Source organism: Phasianus colchicus, chromosome 3 (genome assembly GCF_987193195.1).
Source record: "Phasianus colchicus chromosome 3, bPhaCol1.hap1.1, whole genome shotgun sequence".
Taxonomy (NCBI): Eukaryota; Metazoa; Chordata; class Aves; order Galliformes; family Phasianidae; genus Phasianus; species Phasianus colchicus.
In genome coordinates, this window is record NC_143438.1 from 53,044,482 (window position 1) to 53,066,922 (window position 22,441).

The 22,441-nt window shown below is 38.2% G+C and overlaps 1 protein-coding gene across 9 annotated transcripts in view; it reads left to right on the forward strand.

Moving 5' to 3' along the window:
• Positions 1-18,984, forward strand: part of ASXL3 (ASXL transcriptional regulator 3) — a 128,253-nt gene extending 109,269 nt beyond the window's left edge. For 6 of the 9 annotated variants that reach the window (XM_090137514.1, XM_090137515.1, XM_090137516.1 and 3 more), the window contains 4 exons: positions 1,497-1,593; positions 2,067-2,172; positions 7,186-9,127; positions 11,850-18,983. In XM_090137514.1, the coding sequence (XP_089993640.1) occupies positions 1,497-1,593; positions 2,067-2,172; positions 7,186-9,127; positions 11,850-15,536 (5,832 nt within the window). In that variant the 3' untranslated portion in view covers positions 15,537-18,983. Of the gene's footprint in view, positions 1-1,496; positions 1,594-2,066; positions 2,173-7,185; positions 9,128-11,849 lie in introns of all 9 variants that reach the window. The other 3 variants (XM_090137513.1, XM_090137519.1, XM_031612904.2) reach the window with 1 other exon arrangement.
• Positions 18,985-22,441: the final 3,457 nt, after the last annotated feature.

The window sequence follows — 22,441 nt, forward strand, 5'->3', positions numbered from 1 at the left end:
CATTATTTATCCACCTTAATTGACGCTTGTCTTATGACTTGTTGGCAAAACAATGGCATACAGGGAGCCTGCTTTGGCAGGGAGGTTGGACTTGATCTCTCGAGATCCCTTCCAACTCCTACAATTCTGTGATTCTGTGATATAGCAGGAGATCACGGTCAGCAGCTCTGTAGGTGTGTATCCTGCTGAGGGGCACATGCACATACAGTTTTCTGTCTGTAATCAAATGGCTTTTGCATTGCCTGTTTCTCTTTTTCCTTCTACACATCTTTCTGTTTTACTCATATGAGGCTATCATGGGACAGTATATGAGCTAGGCAATGAGAAAATTCTGCCAATTCTTTATTCACCAAATAGTTCAGTCTTCATACCCATATTTAGAGATAAAGATGCAGCATAGGACCACATCAAAGGCCTTTCAGAAGTCCAGGTAAATGACATCACTTGCTCTGCCTTTATCAACTCATGCTGTCACTTGATTGTGGAAGGCCACCAGATTGGTCAGGCATGATCTGCCCTTGGTGAAGCCATGCTGGCTGTCTCAGATAACATTATCAAAGGTTGTTCTGAAAGCAAGGCCAACGTTGTCTGGGAAAGATAATGTTCAGTGAGGGAAACATGCTTAAATATCCTGAAGTGTTTCTGACACATCTGCTTCTTTCTGCTTCTGGTTTGGAACAAGTGCTGTGAGTTAGGGAATATTATATATCTAAAATATGCAATAATATGTTGTTAATTTGGTGTTTTTCAGTACTATATTACAAATGGTGTTTTCAATTATTTACCTGTTAGTAACCTTAAATGTATGAATTTGTGTTTATAGTCTGCTTATTATCCTAGAGATGAGACCCACCACTAATCTGTTTTCTTTGTTTAGTTTTTCTGTTATTAGAATTCTTTTAATTACTTACTAGAATTCCTTCAAAAGTCAAATATATCTGCAGAAACTGAAAATAAGTATCAAGTTGTATGATAAAGAAGATCGATATTTGGATTGCTTTTTAAAGTTATCCCAGAAATATTACAATTGATACTTTTAATGGTTTTATATCATTGAATGTGATGTAAGAAGTAAAACCAGATGTAAGAAGTAAAATAACTATAATGTTCCCCAGTTTTGATGCTTGTAAAATTAGGTGTATAGCTGTTCTAACTTATTTTTTAAGGTTACTCATCATCCACTCTTCTGTCAGGACAGCATAAAAGCTCAAGACAGAGAGAGCTGTGATGGAAATACGTCAGTTGTAAACTGAGTTATCATTAGTAATAGTGAAGACTGATTACTACTGAAAAGAGCACACTGATGCAGGATTAGTCCTCTTGTGCTTACAGTAACTATAATGAAAAAAACAAGTTTTAGTGGTAGCAGATCATGTCCTTTGTTATTTCCACTTTCTATCTGTCCCAGCTTCCCTTAATTGGAATTCCACTTTTATGTAATCTTAGTTGACGCTATATCTGACAGTATCTTCTGCTATTATTGGCTTATTTTCTAGATGGGAAGTGATGGAGTTTTGCGCCTCAGTAGTTCTGCTCTAAACAATGAATTCTTTGCGTATGCAGCACAAGGGTGGAAACAACGTTTGGCAGAAGGTAACTTTTTGTTTGCTCTCAGATTTACCAAAGAATAATTATTTTCATGAGGAAAGCCACTGCTTCTCCATTTGAGGATTACATTAACAAGGGAAAGTGTAACGCAATTGTAATTGAACAAAGTGAACATTGCTGATTCCATTTTGAATTTAATCTACATTATCACAACTGACTGTGACAGTTTGTACTGACTGTTAGAAAGAAAAAAAGACAACAACGCATTTTCATCACTGCCAAACCTTGGAAACATAATTGCAAGTAACTAAATCCCACCAATATAGTTTCAAAATAGTGCAGTTACATGGTAAAGCAAGTCTTGCTACTTCACACTCTTGTTTTTCAGTGTATTCATTGGAGATTGTTGGATGACCGTATCAGAAATCAGCGTCCATCGTCTGTGTAGCTTTAATGTATAATTATGCATGAAACTAATCATTGACAACTTTTATTAAATATTAGTATTTGTTTTCTAGGAGAATTTACTCCAGAAATGCAGTTGCGTATCAGACAGGAGATGGAAAAGGAAAAGAAAACAGAGCCTTGGAAAGAAAAATTCTTTGAAAGGTTTTATGGTGAAAAGTAAGTATTGAAGCAAATAAAACCATTTTTTTCATTTTCTTTTAGGAGCAAATGAAAATATAATTCTCTGCTTCACATAGCACAGTTATATGCTGTAAAACTTAATAAAGTGGTTATCAAAGGCATCATTCCCTGATATAAGAAGTTGTGGGTGGAATTATAGTGACACATCTGCACTTGCATTACAATTGCATTTTTAAAGGTTCATAACTCATCCATAAAAATTCATTTCAAGGAAGGCTTAAGACACAAGGCTCAAGCATGTGAGTATTTTTTAATTATCTTTTAAAAGATGAGATTAGGTCTGTTCTTTCTGCAAAATATAAATATAGCTCCTTCAGACTAGAAGACTAGTAGAAATATTTCTTTGTGGTTTTTCTTCTTTCATTTTTTCTAAGCTAGTTGTAAATTTTTTAATCAAATAGTTCTTCTTAGTGTTTGACAGAGATGGCCTTTCACACAGACTGTACAGCGGAAGAGATACTGGATAGAGTCATATGAAAATGACAACTAGTCTAATTTTAGAAGTGAGATGCAAAGAATAAATAGATGCCCATAATTGGCTAAAATGAATTAGATGATATTGCTCCAGGTGTTCCACTGCGCAGAGTCAGCATGATTTGACTGAAGCAGAGATGGCATTCTGCAGAAGCGTAACGTTTAATCCTTAATTCTGTTTTAAGAATCAGAATTTCAAAGGGATTCACGTCTTTTAAAAATTATAAAATCTTCCTTTTGAAATTTGTTTTTAAAAAGTTAATCTGTCCACCTTTTAAATCAGACTTCAATTTTAAAATATATATATTAAAAATCTTAATCATTATAAAACAATTAATTAAAAGTTACTAATTTCTTATTTTCATGTATGAATAAATGGAATTTATGGATTACACATAGTAACCAAAATGTGCTAAAGGAACATCACATGAGATTTCTTAGTATTGTTATTAGATGCTTTTTGTTTAAGAAAGCTGAGACACTGGAAAACCTGAATATGAGTGGTTGACTTAAAGATAAGGCAGAAGTGTTTCTGCAGTAACATTTCTACTTCTCACAATCCAGTGCTTTGGGCTATTGGGAAATGTGGTGAAAACAAGACAGGAAATGGACAGATACATTTTAATATTTTATTTTTCAGTCCTTTCTAGGTGCTTTCTTGAAGTGTGAATACTACTACACAATGTTATCTTTAAAAATAATGGAGATTCTAATGGTCTTAGAATTGCAGACTTTGTTATTGTCAAGTGCGTCATTTTTTACTTACAAGTTTTGAGACCTCGATTTATTGATTCCTGTAGTATCAGAAAGTATTTATTTGGTTTTTAGGTAGGGGCTTTTCATTATGTGTATCAAGACAAGTCAGTTACCATCTCCTTATGAAGGGAAAGGATGTGTAATGTATTAACAAAGGACCTTCCAAAATTAGAAGTTTAGTAAGAGCAAAGCTCTATTTGAAGACTGTTGTGGAGACAAGACACAAATGACTGTCAGATGCACAGAGAATGATACTCTGAATTTCACAGAGCCATCAGTCCTGCTGTGCTAGCTGAATACTGGACACTGTAATGGTTGGCATATAATTACTCAGTCTGCAGTAATATGTGTCATTTGGAAGATAGGTTCCTGACATCAGCATTGTTATGCAAAATGTCATATCGCACATAATTTCCGTTGCTTACTAGAGTGTTGAATGTGTTTCCTCCTGCTCTTTCTCCGACATACATTATTTGACTCATCCTTCTTCTTGGTTAATATGTAGGCAGCTTCTACTACTTTGCTGCTTGGCCTGTAGTAATTATTCTTCCCATTATTTACTGTCTCTCTGGTAACTTTTCCTGCTGTTTTCACCTTGTTTCCTTGCCTTTTTTTGACTTAGTTTTTTTGGTTTTTTTTTTAAACTTGGTTTGAAGATGTTTGGGCTTCATTCATTTTCAGTTGTGTTGATTCAACTGAAGTAGCAGATTTTGAAAACTTCCTGAGCTGTTTCTCAGATTTGTCATCTCTCTTGCAATCTAACTTGCTTTCCAACCAATCTGGAATCTTGCTCTGACTTCAGCTAATTTGATCTTTAAATATTCCATAACTTATTAAAGTTTCACCTCATACCTAGAGAAGGATCATTAATACATGCAGAGTTTTAGAAAACATTTTTACATGGCATTCAGTGGCTTTAGAGTGCTTCTTTCATGTAACTTATGTGCATTATGTTTTTTGTGTTTGTTTATCTCTCTGCCCATAGTCATGGGACTACCAGTTGTAGTTCACTTCCATCAATTTATGTTCTCTTTCCATTTTCTCATGTTGTTCATTTCCCTCTCCTGGACTTAATTTAAAACACAGAAACTTCATTCTGCAGCCATTTATCTAGGATCAGCTGATATGTGTTGCCAGAAATTTGTATTCTTCTGGCTTATGCCCCTAGGACTACAAAGGTTATGTTCTATTGTCTCAATATATTATTTCCTTTCCCAGTCCTGAGTGTGATACATGTCAGGATTGGCACTGCCAGCTCACTAAATCAAAGGTTTAATTTTGGGCAGACTACTTCTAAATTTTATTGCTGATTTAATCCTTCATTAATTTTCTTTAATTTTCTCTAGTACTACTTATCACAACACTGGAGTATCAGCATCAATATATTCTTGAGTAACTGTTGTGTCTTTTACCATTTGATAACTGTCTGTCTTTACTTTATCAATTGAATCCTGTCCTTATCAGCACTTTCACTGATGGCTGTTTACTGCTGTTCTTGTATTTCTCTGCTCTTTTGCAAAGTTTGTGTGTCTGTTTCTCTAAGGAGAAAGACAGATCAGCTGTTTATCTTGCAATCTGGGATTGCCTTAAACATCCTGACCTTCAGCCTTCTTCTTTTGAAAGTATTTTTTCCTTCATGGCAATATCTTCTTCAAGATAGTGATATTTCCAGTACTGCTCAAAACTGGAAAACTGAGTGAGATTCAGTATGTGTTCTGCTGACCTTAATCCTACATTCTTATTTTTCTATACTTCTTCCTTTTTAATATATTACTTGAGTATTTGTGCAGTGCCCATGTGGCAGTTGCATTGACCTTTATTGTGTAGTTCATTCCTTTGTTGTTTTTTCAGTCCATAAATACAAATATGCAATATCTTGCAATATGCAATATCTTCCATGATGTCAGCTAGCCAGAGAAAATATAACAGTGGTTCCATTTTCTGTAATGCACTGTATTTTCTCCCTCTTTATTTTCCTGAGATGACTTTTTCTTATTAGCACAAGAAAAGGAATTTATTCATGTATACCTAGGTAAACTAAACTTTACTCACCTAAACTTAGATTTTCAGCTTAGACTGTATAGGGAACCTATTGTCTATATAGAAGAGAGACATATCTTCAGAAAGGCATTCAGTGTGGGGAATGTAAAATAGCTATTCTGAATTACTCTCTGGAGGATCCTCACAACACATTGATGGCACAGAGACACTTTATGCATATTAACTGACTAGCAGTAGGTAATATTAATAACAACCTTGAGGGTGCTTTCTTGGGTTCCAGTTCCAGGCTGTGGATTTTCTTCTTTACACCTGTCAGTGTGAATAATGCATCTGATCAGTATTTTTTAAAAGCATAATCACAGATTGCATCTTTTTTCCATACTTTTTCTGTTCTTCCATATACGTGGGCCTTTGTAATCTCTCTTCCCACTGGCTGCCCATTGGTATGTTCTCCTGCTTCCATAATATCTGAATATCTTTCATGCTCACTTATTGCCATATTGTTATTCAGTTACTTTGTTTTGTGATTAAACTGAGAACACAGATCAAACTCCTCTTGATTAGATTTTAAGATCCTTAAGACCATGACAACTTTTTAAGTCCTCCAACCAAACTTTTGTGTATTTTTTACTGTTGTGGAATCGCTCAAGCACGAATTTTGTTTGGAAGATCTAAAGGTGCATGAAGACCTGCCCTGCTGTCCATAGCAGGAAATGGGGATGTCAAAAAGCAAAAGGTTTTAAAAATAACCACTTTTTTTCAGCCATTGACTTTTCTTTTCTTTTGATTTTTTTTTCTGTTGAAGCAATAAAAATGTATTAAAAGTGTGGTTTCAGGAACAAAGGTAAGTGAATCTTCAGAAGACAAGTATACAAAGGAACGCAGTTTTTTGCACTTCATCCCTGAAAATGAATACATTCATTATAAATATCTTTTATCTCCTTAGGAATGTTATTTTTAATTATTGTGAAATCAATTGAAGAGCACATACACCGAAATGTTTATTTAGAAATAATTTTTATCCTAAATGAATATTTAGTTTGCTGAAAGAATGGAGCAGAAACACACAAGCTGTCAGCTGGTCGCTTGACTAGTAAAATGAGACTGAAGCAGAACGATTTTGATTTTCATGATAAATGTGAAATGATTGTGGAATTACAAAACTGAAATGCCTCGTTTGTTTTCCTTGTTTTAGATGCAGCTTTTTCATTTTCACACAGCATTTAAGCCACAGTGCTGACTGTGTTGACCCTAAATGCAGGTAGAGGAGGAAAAAATGAATTTCCTTTAGAACTGTTACTGACTTATGAAGGTGCAATTATGCATTTCCTCCGTATTGTTGGCAGTGTTAGAATTGAAGTTTTGGGCTGATATTAAATATATATATATGAGTAGTTGTGAATCTATATAACTTGCTTTTTTTGTGGCGTTTTTTTTTTGTGTGTGTGTGTATGTGTGTGTGTGTTTTTGTTGAAGTGCTGAATAGTTAAATAACAAGGAATAGCTTATTTATTTTTAAAATATTTAACTTTTTAACACTACTAAGGCAAGCTGGGTAATTCATTTTCCAAAACATATAAAGCCATATCTACAACTATACAAATTAGTCAACCACCACTTAGCCAAACCGCTATTTTAAACTGAACAGTGTCCTTTTTTTGTAATGGAAGACATGAGTGAGAAAGGAGATTCTATTTCTTTACCATGTCTTTGATGAAAAAACCTTTTTTAATTATTTTGTTTGTTTGTTTGTTTTAGATTGGGAATGTCGAGAGGGGAATCTTTGAAACTCACTACAACGCAGAACAACGATGAAGATGACAGCAATTCTTTGTGTGGATCTTCTGGCACACCTGGTTCTTCTAAGCAAGCAACCTTTGAGGAACATGAACAAAAAGGCACTAAAACTCCAGCACTACCAGAGAAAGATAACAGTTCATCTCTTTGTAATATGGAGCAGGTTCCTGTCAAGAATCTAGTGGCAGAGACAGAGGATATACTGATACCTGAGGAATCAATCATTCAGGAGGAGATTGCTGAAGAGGTTGAGACAAGTATTTGTGAATGCCAGGAGGAGAACTATAAAACAGAACAGGAGTTTTCTGAGGAGTCAGAAAGTCCATCTGGAACAAATGAAGAAACAGAGGCAGTGCAGCTTGCAGACAGTGCTGAGTCCTGTGTCATGATGAATGATGTAACTGATACTGCATCTCACTTTGAAATGAAAGTGGAGTTGAAGTCAGAGTGCCCTCAGGAGGAGATGTCTGTTGTGATAGATCAGCTGGAGGATTGTGTATCACCAGCACGATCAGCTTCATCCGCAAATTCTGTCAGTGATACAGCAGAGAAGGATTCTGAGTCTGCAAAAGAACTAATTGCTCCAGAAATGCAAAATGCTGCTCTGGAGGGCTCTTTGTTCACTGGTGGGGGCATTGCAGTGGATATGGAGCTTCAAAGTGACCCTGAGGAACAATCATCTGAGAATGCTTGTATTTCTGAGACTTCCTTTTCCTCTGGAAGTCCAGAAGGACCATGTGTTTGTATTGCATCTCCTGGAGGAGACACTCAGTCAACTTCAGAGGAGCCCTGTACCCCAGCATCTCTTGAAACAGCTTGTTCATCTGAAGTGTCCAGTACTGAAAACACTGATGGTGATATTCAGCAAAAGGCCACTGATGAGAACTTGCATACACCTTTAATGTCAGAAATCTCTCCAATGTCCACCTCACCTGTAACTTCAGAAGCATCTCTGATGTCAAATTTACCTTTAACATTAGAGGCATCACCAGTTTCTAATTTACCTTTAACATCAGAAACATCTCCAATGTCTGATTTACCTATAACATCAGAAACATCTTCAGTATCTTCTGTCCTTCTGACTTCTGAAACATCTGTGGCAAATAGTTTGCCTCTTCCATCAGAAACATCTCCCATTTCAAATTCCCCAAGCAATGAAAGACTTATTCTGCAACAAAGGAAATCACCATGTCTGTCAGAAGAGTCACTCCCTACTTTAAAAGAAGAAAGCTGCACCATTCCTAAGGTGGTTCATGAAGATAATCTTGTTGTTCAACCAAAGCAACTTCAGAGTGCACCTGAAAATTTGAAAATTTTACCTGATACTTCAGCACTGGAAGAGCCCCAGAGCAAAAGCCTTTGTCATCAGCCATGTAAGTCACATTCTGAAATTGAGAAATCCTACGTTGCTTCCATCCCAGAACACTCCTCCCCTCCAGAGGTGATCAAAATTAAAAATCACAGTATTCATCAACGAGGTGACAAGAAAGGGACTCTCTTGCCTTCAGAGGTAGCTGTCTTACCAGAAGGATCAATAGGCAAAAATATTGAACTGTTTCCATCAAAGCAACATGAAAAGCTATATACCTCATCTCTAGATAAATCTTCGTTTTCCGAAGTGTGCAGAAGTAAGTCTCATAAGCTAACAGGCAGTACCCAAAGTCGACTAGAGAGTTCACATTCCTCCAAATCATTAGAAACCACAAAATCACCTGAAGTGAGGAATGAAAGCAGAGACCCAGAGATTCCAAAGAGGAAAACAGCAGAACAGCACAGTTTTGGAATCTGCAAAGAGAAGAGAGCTAGGATAGATGATGATCAGCCTAATCGTAGTGCTTCGTCAACAAGTCCATCTGATAAAGATCAGCCACTCAGAGAAGAACCCCGAGTTCCACCCCTTAAGGTAAAGTAATGAAAACAATGCTAAGAAACTGAAGGTTTACTGTTTCCCTTCTGCTGACTGCCTGCAGACCCAAAGCATAGTGAATTTTTGTATAGGTGCAAGAGACCTAAGTGCCAACTTTTTTGCTTTACTATCCCTACCATGCCAAATTACATCTGATGTAAATATACCTGTTGTTGTTCAGTCAGGGTCTTTGCTACAGAGTGCCTCTGTGTGAGACTAAGTTTCCAGAATCTTTGGCTTAATCTGATTAAAGAGCTTCCACGTCATTTATTCAGTGCTGCTTGTTTTTCTTTCTAATTGCCAATTGTATTGTCCACTTGTTCTCCCACAGATGAGTTCTCCAGGAAACATGAATAATAAACCATAGCCATTACTGAGAAAAACAATCTGTGCTTTAATCTATCAAGAGAACCTAAAGTCAGAGTAGTTGGAGATCCCATTGCAAGTCCAGGGCTTGGGATAGGCTGAAGTATAAGTACAAATTAATTTTGTAGTGAAAACTACAGAGCTTGCTATCTGGAGGAAGTGTCTTTGATGTATGTATAAATTGATGTATGTATAAATATCTGTTGAAGGCAAAGCAAAAGATAAAAAGGGTACTCTAACTAAGCTCTTTTAAAGGTGTCTTTATACTATGTAAGAACACATATTTCACTTGAGAAGCATTTTTTTCCTAACAAAGGGATTTCTTGATTTAGTTATATATAGTCCCAGTGTTTTGACCCTTTTAGTTTTCTACACGATGGCATCAGCCAAGTTTTAGATCCAATTTGCTGAACTTAAGCCACTGACTTTGTAATACTAGTTCCCGATTATTCATAAATGCTCTTTTCTGCATTTATTTTTAACTTCTGCAATCACTGAAAATTGTTAATATGGCCAGGAGGGCAAATAGGCTAACTGTTTTAATCACTGGTGCGGCAGCTTATTTCAACTAATTTATTTTTATGAGCAGTGATGCAATTGGAAGTTAGCCTGTTCTGAGTTTTACTGATATTCTTTCGTATTTGGAAAGTCTTTATCTAGAGTAATAAATTCTAATCATTCTCTATAGCCAAAAGAATGTAGATCACTAGGGAAGAAAAAAAGTCATGGCTATAATAGTAAAAATAATCAAGCACTTAGAGCTTTAGCAGTTCTGGTGATTCAAAGTGGAAAATGGGGGGAAAAAAAGCTACTGACAAAGAAAGCAAAATGTTTTCAATTAATTGTGAGTTTGCAGTACTCCTTAAAGTATGTTAATATAAATTTTAATTGATCTATTCAACAACAGAGGAAGAAATCTGATGATGAAAGGCGTTAGTTACAAATATTAACATTCTTTCTTATGTAATATGCCAAAGAGGGGTAAACAAAATTAGAATTCACCTTTCGATGAGTGTTTATTGGCATTAACTGCTAGGAAGAGTGAAATATTCCAACCCTCTATGTGAGTCCATCAGATGGGCTGTCTGAAGACCGTCAGTCTTGCACAGTCATATCAAACAAGACCTGATGGCTCCAAGCAGTGAATGAGGATATTAAAACTTGGCAGGCATTTTCAAAAATAATTTTGAACGATCATTTCAAGATGTTCTTTGTGTAAAAACTATTTGCTTGTGGGTTATCTCACCAACAAACCACTTTGCTTGTTATTGAAAGAGAGGAAAGAACCTCCTTTCTCCTAAATCTGATAAGGCTTTCACTTGCTGTCATACCTTATGACTACTTTTGTTAGAAATAATACTACGTAGGTTTTTTTTTCCAGCTCCTCTCAGGAAAGAAGTGATAGCACTAAACACTAAATCCTATTACTGTGGACAGTCAGTAAATTTATGTCCCTTTTAAAAAAATGAAATGTTCTTTTGCCAGGCTTTGGGCATTCTAAGAGAGTATACAAGTTACAATGTGATTCCAGGACTTCTAATCTCTAATCCTGAAACCAGGTGTGCTTAATTGGAAAACATACAAATAATCATAGTGATCCTAGAGATTATTACTTTGCTTAAAGGTTTTGGTATTTAAAGTCTTGTTTGCACTTTTAATATTTGAAGGCTTGAGATTTTCGTTTTTGAAACGCAGTAGTGTAGGAGGTATTCCAGGGATGTACTAAAGTGAGTCTCTTAAAATTCCAGTTGAGGATGAGAAAGATGTATCCTTGGTGATTCACTTCTTTTATAGTACTCTAAAGTGCTCTGTGATATAATGTGAAAAACAAGCTCAGTGGTTGTACTGGTGGCTACTTCTACATCCTGTCTAAAGGCAAGATTTGTTACCTGGTACGTAAGGGGAATACAGGCTGTTCCTAATGGCTTAGTCACTGGAGGCTGAGGAGCAAAAGCACTGCACAGTTGTTATTTTTTCACGTATTTGTAGCAAATGCTTAGTACTTTCACAATATTATTGCACTAGGCCTGTTCATCTTCTCAGTTAGACGCACTGCAGATAGAACAGAACTGACAAATTGTGTCAGATAAGCATTATGTAGCCCTCCAGTTCATGTCTTTCTTCCTGTCAAGAAAGCAGCATGAGTAGGCTAAAACAGGTGTCAGTTTGTGCTGCTGGACAACGAGAAAATAATGCAGTGTAAACATCGTTACTTTCTAGCATTTTTCTGTCCAGTGGCACTGAACAGTAATTCCCTTCATCACCTTGTTCTGACCCTTTTAAGAGACAACAAGTGACACTAACTAAAGTTGTTGATCTGATTCAAATTATTGTTTTTCTTTTCTTCCTTTAGATTCAACTTTCAAAAATTGGACCACCTTTTATTATCAAGAGCCAACCTGTTTCAAAACCAGAACCTCGAGTTTCCGCAAGTACATCGGTCAGCAGTGGAAGGAACACTGGGGCTAGAACTCTTGCAGATATCAAAGCAAGAGCTCAACAAGCACGAGCCCAAAGAGAAGCAGCAGCTGCAGCAGCTGTGGCAGCAGCTGCAAGCATTGTCTCTGGAGCAATGGGGACTCCATGCGAAGGTGGGAAGACAAGAACGCTGGCACACATCAAGGAGCAAACAAAGGCCAAGCTATTTGCAAAGCATCAAGCCAGAGCTCATTTACTCCAGACTAATAAAGAATCAAAGTCACAGTTCAACTCAAAGGAAAGTACCTCATCTCTAGAAGTATCAGCGTCTACTGATACAAAGATTGAAGGTTCTACCGGTGTCATTATAGTTAATCCTAACTGCAGGTCCCCTAGCAACAAATCTGTTCATCACCGTGAGACTACCACTTTATTACAGCAGTCACTTAACACAGCTACATTACCAGAAACTGCTACTGAGATACCTGTGCACAGTTCCGATGAGAATATACCTATGCCACAATTGTGTGAGAAAATTATTTCATCTACCTCTACTGAAAGTAACAGTGTGCCAGTGCTTTATAATAAAAGTTCAGTCTCTGTGTCTGTTTGCAGCACTGCTATGTCTGGAGCAATTAAAGAACTTTCTTTTGCAAGTTCTGTTGATAAATCCTCTGTTTTAATGTCTGTTGACAGTGTGAACACAGCAGTTTCAGCTTGTAATATAAAAATGCTGAAATCCATCCAAGGGGCTGATACTCCATGCATAGCCGTTGGACCAAAATGTATTGATAACAGTAACGTACCGGTCTCCATAGACAGTACAGTCTTATCAAATGCCGTCGATGACAAAAGGTTGCCAATACCAAGTAGCAATGCAAATAATGCAGTCTCCAGTCATTATGCCACTGTGCCAGCTTCATCCATTCCAAATAACTTGCCAAATCATCTCTCTGGTAGTTCTGTGTTGATTCCCCCAGTGGGGACTACCAACAGATTTTCTTCTGATAAGATAGCCATAACAGGGTGTAATGAGCAAAGCACTGTCTCCATCCACACTACCGTCAGGTCAGCTTTAAGTTGCAGTGAGGCTGTTGCAGTAGCAGATTCTGTCTCAAGGCCACCCATTTCAATGTTTACTGGTAACATGGTGACAATAAGCTCCTACGATAATGCTACTAAATTAAATGCTGATCTCTTAGACAAAAGCTCTGGAGCACGAAACCGAATGGATCTCTCGGGTAAATCTCAGCCAGTGAGCTATACACAAACTGCCATGAATAGATCTATACCTTGCAAAGTCATTGTTGACCACACTACAAATTTGAATTCCAGTCTGTCGCTTTCTTCTTCAATTGAAAATGCAGAGAACAGCACTGACCTGCAGAGCAGACCTGTACGGACAGAAGCTGCCTTACAAAGTATAGCCTGTTCTCAGGTGTCTGTAATAAGCAGGCCTGAAGTAGTCTCTAATGAAAGCCTTGAGCACAGTTCCAGCTTTATCAACATTACAGCAAAGCAAGACAGCAAGAACTTGCAGGCAGGTTGTTCAAGTCTTCGAGAAGTGCCTCTTGCTCCCCAGGATAAATTAATTGAGGTGGTTACTCCCAGCCAAGGTTTTTCTGAGCAGTTAAGAGGTCCTTCAGCATTTAAAAATGAAGCAGATGCTGCCTGTGTCAGTCAGTATAGCACTAACAATAGAATTTGTTGGCATGATGAAGAGGCAATGAGCACAGACCAGCCGGTGGTCAGCCATCTTAACGCCAGTAAGCATAAGGAATATGCAGAACAAAACTGCTTAAAAAGTGTCAAAACCGAACCTTCCAGTTACACACAAATGTCAGAGCTGCAGTCCAGGAGTCTTTTGACAAGCCTTGCTGTTCCTGTTAAATCTGAAACTAAAGAGTCTGACAAGTGCTTCAGGATGGACACAGAGGATTTCACAGGTCCTGAAATGGCAGCCCAGTCCTCAGAAATAGCCCCAAGCGCCCAGCCAGCGCAGGCCGCCAAGGCACCCATTGCGGATTCCATGGATGACTCCCTGTCCCTGACAACAGAAACCCTCAAAAGAGTTACGAGTGCTGGGGGCTCAAGCTGTCGCCTCTCGTCAGTGGAGGCCAACAATCCTTTAGTGACACAATTACTGCAAGGCAATCTGCCTTTAGAGAAAGTGCTGCCGCAGCCCAGATCAGGAGCCAAACTAGAAATTAGCAGGCTCCCCTTGCCTTTGCAAACTACCTCAGTATGTAAAACAGCAGTGTCCGAGAGAAATATTGTTGAGCATCCTTCCAGTTCTCCTAACCCAGATGGTAAAGGATTTACAGCAGGCGGCATAGCCCCGCTACAAATCAGAAAGCGCGAAAACCATCCAAAAAAGAGGATGGCCAGGACTATAGGGGAACACGCTCAAATTAAATGCGAGCCTGGGAAGGTGTCAATGGACAGTGATGTTAAAGCAACTCCTTGTGTAATTAGTTCCAGCATGAACCAGCTAGGGCATGGGCAGCCATTTAAACAAGAGTGGCTGAACAAACATGCAGTTCAGAGCCGCATCGCTCACAGCCCAGAGATCAAGCAGCAGAAGAGGCCATTGCCTTCGTGCAGTTTCCAGCAGAGCTTATTTCACATTGATAAAAATGGCAGCTTTCACGCAGAAGCTAATACCTCACATAGACAGCATTTTTACCAAATGTCCATGGCTGCGAGAGGCCCGATTCCCACGGCAGCTTTGTTGCAAGCTACATCAAAAGGCCCACCTGGCTGCAATGCGTTTACTTTTAGCAGACACCTGGAACAGAAGAACTTGGGAGATGGGAATATTTCTACAGCAGCTCACCAGCTGAGGCTAGGAAGTGTCTTTTCCCCCAGTATTCAGATTAAGGAAGGTGATGACATTGCCAGTGCCTCTCAGACACTCCAGAGTAAAACCTTAGTGCATCCTCCCCCTCCACCTCCACCCCTGCCTCCTCTTCCCCCTCCTCACCCAAATGTAGATGTCCCCTCTGATCAAAAACAACCGACAGTTACTATGGAAACCACAAAAAGACTTAGTTGGCCTCAGCCAGCAAGCATCTGTAGCAATATAAAATCTGAACCTGTTTCTTTTGAGGAAGGTTTAAGCAGCAGCTGCGAACTGGGCATGAAACAAGCTTCCTATGATCAGAACGAAGTGAAAGAACAGTTAAAAGCATTTGCATTAAAGAATGCAGATTTCTCTTCCTATTTACTCACTGAGCCACAGAAGCCTTTTACCCAACTTGCTGCTCCAAAAATACAGACGCAGCACCTGCAGCCACAGCAGCAGCAGCAGCAGCAGCAGCAGCTCTGTGGAAGTTATCCAACAATACACTTTGGTAGCACAAGCTTCAAAAGGGCAGCATCTGCAATTGAGAAATCGATTGGGATGCTAGGAAGTGGCTCGAACGCTGCCACGGGCCTGTCTAACCAGAACGCGCAGATGCCGGTTCAGAAATTTGCTGACAGTAGCAATGCCGATGAACTGGAACTGAAATGCTCTTGCAGGCTGAAAGCCATGATCGTGTGCAAAGGCTGTGGCGCCTTCTGTCATGATGACTGCATAGGGCCTTCCAAACTGTGTGTAGCTTGCCTGGTTGTACGGTAGAGACTGGGACAAAGATGCAGTATCCCTTGTCAGCGCGGGAGAACAGGGCAGAGGAATGGAGGGATGGAACAGTTTAGGCCATTAACAGTTTGCAATTAGTTGTTTGGCTGTTTATTTTTGTTATTTTTTTTTCCCCCTCATGGTGCTTTCAGAATTCAGTTATTCTGGCCTAAGTGCCATTTGCAGGAAAGAAGAGAAAACCTGTAGGACTAGTTTTAAAAAAACTGAGAACTTTGCCACCGAAGCTTCTATGAACATTCATGCTGTGTATAAAAAGATTTAAAAAAAAAAAGGCATTTTTGCATGGCATTTCTAGCTCCTATTTATTTGCACAAAGTGCAGCACATTTTCCCCCATTTCTTTAATTGTTGATAGAAGCTACAGGTTAAAGATCAGTGGAAAATTAACTCTACGAGAAGTGGAGTACTATGCAGAACTGCACACTGCATGCCAACTGCCCATCTCATGTAAGGCAGTGGGAAGGTGTGCACATTGGTCATAGTAGCCTCTCAGTTACTTTGCAGTTTTTCTGCTAATTGAATTGTTTTCTTAAAACTTTTACTGTCTAGAGCTAAAATATAGTCACCTCACTTAGCAAAAAATAAGGAATTTAGATCATTAGAGGAGTTTCCTCACGTGCCTGCTGGAGATTATAGAATTGAAATATTACTTATCATCTCTTCTCTTTGATTCCTTGAGAAAGACTCATATCTGTGATGGGTTAGTGAGACCAGCACTGGAATCATGTTGCCTTCAGTAGAGTCTCGAGAAAGTAACTTCTCTACTGGGGATTAGAAGCCTCTTTTCCTGTTTCCTACTCAAATATTCTTTATTTGTATTTGTCTATCTAATCTTTCCACTTGGTTCGTCAGCCCCAAATATATATAGGGTCAGATGTATGTAATAGTTCTGGATATTTTAGCCTTTCTGTGGCCTAAAATCGATGCATCCTTATGATGAATTAATAAGGAAAGATTCTAATTGTGTATTGATTAAATATTAGATTATCTGTTATTTTTCCTTTTATGTGAGCTACTCAAAATAACATCTGAATTTTGTCACTTAAAGTCATTCTTAAGCACTACTTTTTTTTTTTTTTTTTTTTTTCCTGAAAGGAATGTAGACCTCTTACTCTACATTTTAGAAATTTGAAAGCAAAAAGGCATTTTTTAAAGGGATACTGCATCTTTAAAGTGATCTTCAGTATTTATCCAGTACTGTATTTAAATTTAGGACTATAGTTGCATTCCATATGTGTGAGCCACCATTACAGCAGAGAAGAAAAACAATAATCTGGGGGCCCTATACACCTAAAAGGAAAATATTATAAAGGGATAAAGCACGGGCAGTTGCTGGGGAGATGAAAATTCTGTGGTTTTTTTTTACTCCCACTTCAAGAATACAGAATGTAGAGTGCAAATCATCCATCTGTTAATACATGATTGGGTCTGCCCAAATGTGAGCATCAGAGAAAAATGTTATTTTTACCATTACAGTAGAACCTCATTAATCCAAAAGCCTTCCAATCTGCTCAAGAAAACTGGTTTTCTTTTCACAGTTCTCAGAGCAATGTAATAAGAGTGTAATAAGAGTGCATCAGGTGTAATACTGTTTAGATCTCAGCATTACTTAAGTATATAATGCTGCAGTTACTGTGGCATTCTGAAATGTTGTGAATTAATATTAATGTGAATGAATTTAGGAAACTAATGATTTTAGGAAACAAAAAGTATACTACATTTTACACAGTACTTTTTTAATACAATCTTTGTTTGCACACTTACTAATAAGCTGTAACTGGTCTCCCTGACGCTGTATTGGTGAGGTCCTACTGAATGGAGGAATCACATTTATTTCCTTGTGGGACCATTTTCACAAACATGATAAATGCCATTTGTTGTCTTAACATTGAGCTGGAATATCTACAACATACATTCCTGTCATAGGAAGCTCTATGGTGCACCTTGATGTTCTCTTTTATTGTAATTAGCAACATATCAATATTATTTTTGACACTGTGTGATACAAAGGCCATTTATAATTACACTAACAAATTTGTTGCTGATACAATAATATATTTTTTCTATACAAAAGTGCTCCTTAATATGAAATGAGAGTTAAGAAATGGCTTCTCAGCACTTTCAGGTCTCCTGGTAAGAAAAGACGCCAGCCAAGCAAAAACCTAGAAGTAGCCGTATGAAAATTTGCACTCAGTGGTATGCTGCTGGAAAAATAGCGACTGGAAAATACTCATGGGTGAGCATGAGTGTAGTCAGTTCATGCATATCAAGTTCATATTTGAGGAGCCTTTGTATTGGAATTGTATTGCATTGTATTTATACTTGGTATAGGTAGGATGCTTCTATTTAAAATGAAGAGAGCGACCAGTCTTAGACTTCTTATAACCTGTGTTTATATAAGCCTGCTGGGAATCCTTATTTCTAGCTCAGGTTTTCCTGTCCACAGCACATAAGTCAATATTTGTTTGTACTTGCATCTTGAAATACTTCTTGTATCGACTGGCATCATACAGAAATAAATTCCGGCCACAAAAATAGTTTTACTTTGTTCAAAGGATAAGAGTGTGACTAATGTGGTAGGTAACTCATTCATGTCAGATTGACATTTTTGTATCAGGATTGCAACTTGCATGTGTGAGGTCATGATAAAATGTTATTTAAAGTGGCATTAGACTAAATGGTGCTATGTTATATTACACCACTGACCAAACTCTTCCATAGTGCAGTTCCATTTCTTTCATTCACGAGTCACTGAAATTGCACCAGGAATAAATTTGACCAATCAGTTAACAACAGTTGTGAAGTGTTGTTACAGAAAATAGTTTTAGGTTATTGAAATATTCAAAAGCAACTGCAGTGATATGGGAACCCCACTGAATCTTAGTAGGATTGAAAATCTTTCTTTGATTCTCATATCACACAAATGCTTGGGGAAGAGTGACCTATGGTCCTAAAGCAGAACACAATCACCTTTAGAAGTTAATTTTGAATGACTCCTTTTCATTTGGGCTTCAGGCCCAACTGTCATTCTGTTTTCTAATGACTGTGCAGTTTGCACCATTGGGTGTTAATAGTTTATGCACTGAAAAGTGGTGAAAGAATTGCTTGAGAACACACTGCTCTGTGTTTGCGTGTACATACGTGTTCCAATGTCCAGCACATATTATTTACTTCTTTTTTTTGTAAATCTCCAAATTTGTTTCCCTCTCCTAACCCCCACTCCTACCCCTGAAGCAGCACTTTTGGGTGAAAGGGAGAAACACTCCTTTTTTCTTTCCTCCCTCTTTGTTTTTGTTAATTGCATACCTGCGAGTTATGCAGATAACATTAGGGCATTTGCAGTGTGTGTGTTTGCGTGTTCCTGTTCTGAACTAGTTTTCCAAGCAGAAATTCCCTTTGAAATAACATAAAAAAGAAAAAAATGGAAAAAAAAAAAAAAAAAAAAGGAAATGGTAAACTGGGTGCTCCCTGTTTGCTTTTTATTTACCTGCTGAGGTCTAGTACATGAAACAATGTTTAAAAGACAAAAACCAAGGTTGAGCCATAAAGGAAAAGGTGTATTCTCTGTACTATAGACTTTCTTCTTGAGGGCGGTGCATGTTGTCAGGGTAAGCTATGGAACGTGCAGATGGTTTTTCAGGGCCCTGCAATTCCTTGCCCAGCTTTTAAGCTGGTGCATATGGTGCTTTATAATGCAATTTCTGAAGTAAAATTACCTTATGCTGCACCCCCTTCCCCTTATGAACACACGCACAATTTCAGAATAGTTATTGTAGCCTCTGGTTGAGCAGTTTCTCCAAGGTGTGGTGAAGTACCGGGATAAGCACGAGCTGAGAAATGCCACCGAAAGGGATCATTGTAGATGATGCACGTGAGGGGCCCTGCTCTGAGCACTGAATGATTCCCCAGCCTCCTGGCACAGCACGGCCGGGCGTCCTCTGGGCTCTGCGGGACATTCGGTGGCTCTGTCATGGACCCGTGTAGCCAAGTGTTTCTGAGTCTATGAAATCCTCTTGTCTTCGGTCATCATGCTTTGTCACTGTAAAACCAACAACAACAACAAAAAGCATTTTTTTTAGTCTAATTTAAGGAGCTGCTTCTTTTATAGCACATAATATTTCGCTTTGTACTATATTTGATAGTTAAAGAATAATTTAGTCCGTAGGATAACTTTGTTGTATTTGTACTGTTCATGAATGTTACAAGAAAAGTGCTTTACTTTGTTGCCATCATTCTCTTGTACTGCTGTAAAATATTTTTTCTGCTTTATGGAAACTTAACACAATCCACATTTTCAGTACAGGGTTTTTTGTATGTATGGGTTTTTTTTGTTTGTTTTTTGTTTGTTTTTTTTTTTTGTCAGTATTCTGAATGTTTACATCTGTTTGACATTAGCCATTCTATGCCTTCATAGGGCAGTATTACTCCTACAGTATAACAGCAATGTGAAATCCACTCATACTCCACATGCATGAGAAATACAGATTTATTGGGGAGATCCCTACCGTGCGCCGTGCGTAGATATTTTTTCTATCCACATTCAGTGATGTAAATACACTCCTTCAGTCCTCTACCAAAGAAAATATTATTCCCACGGGACAAGGTCGGAAAATGGTTCTCTGAATCTTCCGAAGGAGGTGTAGTTGAATTCAGCAGGATTGCTACAGTTCAATGCTGTTATGCGTCGCTGTGTTACCCAGCCCAACCTGGCTAGGGGAAACAAGCATCTTGGCAGTTTTTTTGTTTCAAGACAGTGTTTTGTTTAGAATTCAGGGATCGTGCTTTCTTTAATGGTGCTGGTTTTGTTTTTTGTTTCATTTTGTTTTTTAAGAAAACATTTTGTTGCCTCCAAAAGTGACCGCTCACAAAACCATAAATTAAATAAAATAATTTGTCTTCATACCTTCTCTCTTCTCCCTTTCCTTTTCCCCTTTTCTGTCCCTTGAAAATAACAACTTGAGCTTCAATATTAAACTATTCTGGAAAAAAAAAATAAAGAGATAAAATAACATTTGCCATTTGTTTATTTATTTTCCATTCAGTGCCTTAGGCAGGAGATCCTGCTTGTGCACATCCATTGTATGTACATAAGTCAGTGAAAGAGAAATGTGAGAGAAACCAGTCGGTCCTCTGGAAAGGATCTGTAAGTGACAGTGATGTAAGAATTAATCTGAACAGCATCTGATGTAACTCAAGCATTACAAAATACAAAAGTAAAATAAACTAGGTGTTGTGTATTAAGTTGTTGTAAGTAGAACAATTCATGGATGAAAGTAATTATCATTCTTTGGAGGGTTAATGCTGGTATATCTGAGTGTTTCCCCTCCATCTGCAACCCCATCCAGAATGGTTCTAGCAATTCTGCATTCAGATGTGCACCTCTGTTATTGCTCATCCACGTGGCAGAAGAAGTTTAAGGCCTGTAATGCCTATAAGAGGATCAGCCCGAACTGTACCTCTCAAAGCAGTTATTCTTTGAAGTCTGGCATGTTATTCTGTAGTAGAAATAGAGAAATTGGGTAGTTATTGCATAAGTATATATCTATATGTATGTGTATATATAACCCTACAGGTATAGTTTGGGCTGGTCCCCTTTCAGGCACTACAGGCCTTTAACTCTATCTATCTATATATATGAGTATATATAACCCTACTATATAACCTAACATATATATGTATGTATATAGAACTCTAACCCTATGTAGCGTTAGGGTTATATACTCATAGATAAATTTATAGTTTTCAACATTTTACCCCACAAAAACAGCTTTGAACACTGGCGGTTAAGGTGAAAGTGTTAGATTATAAGTGATAAATAACATTTTCCTATGCCTTCACAGAAATGCTTGGGCCAATCACCTTTTGTGCTGCCTCCTATCATTATTGTTTAAATTCTGGTAGCGAATGTCTATCTTGCTGTAGGAATCAGCAGCCCCTTCTGACAAAATTTGTGCAAATGCAGAATGAAGACATTGCCACCCACTTTTTTTTTTCCATTTAAATATCCAATGCCCACATGGCAACCTCCTTCACCTGGGGCTGCCACTCAAAGAATTCAACTCCTTTAATTCCGCTTAGATATTTGCCTTTGTGTCAAGCTGTGCAGAGTCAGGGACTAGATCTGCTTCTGACAGCAACAACTTTTCAACCTGATTTCTTTTTACATGTTTTCATCTGAGCAAGTTGAATACAAATCAACTTCTCAAATCTGCTGTAGTTAAATATTTACTTTTTCTTCTTTTTACTTTTTAAACTCTGCCAGGTATTTCTGAACATTTTCTTTTATCCTACAACACCTGTATTTGGCTTTTCTGTGGTGTTTGCTGAGGAGCTGATGAGTAACAGCAGGTTAAGCCCTGTGGTTCTTTTCTGTTACAGGTGCTCTCCTTAGGTCAACCCAGCCATACCACATCAGTTCAGCCAGCAGATGGCGTCAGGAGAAAGCTCGCTGATAGCTCTTAGGAAAAGATAAAAATAATAAAAGGTGTCATTCTCCAGTTTTCCTGTCCCTCAGCACAGGAATATCAGCCATGAATACATAGGTTTTCTATTTCTTTCTTCAGCGTAGAGCTGTAGTGCAAACAGGCCCTCTTTCCCCGTCCCACCCCTGGGACTTCGCTCAGCAAAGCAAAGCAATGCCCCGAAGCTCACATCAGCCTTTCCTTTTCCTGCACGTGGGAGCTTTGGCACCTGCCTTTGCAAGCTCCGTCCAAGTGCTGCCGTCTATGAAAGTGAAGTACTGATACACTGTAAGTAATTCTTCCCCAGGCCAGAGCCAAGGCACTTTATTTTCCTGCTCTTTGCTTTGCTGCTCACAGATGAAGGGAGACAGCCAGGCAGCACTGGGCATTTTGCAGCACATCACAAAAAGCTGGGAAGGTTTTA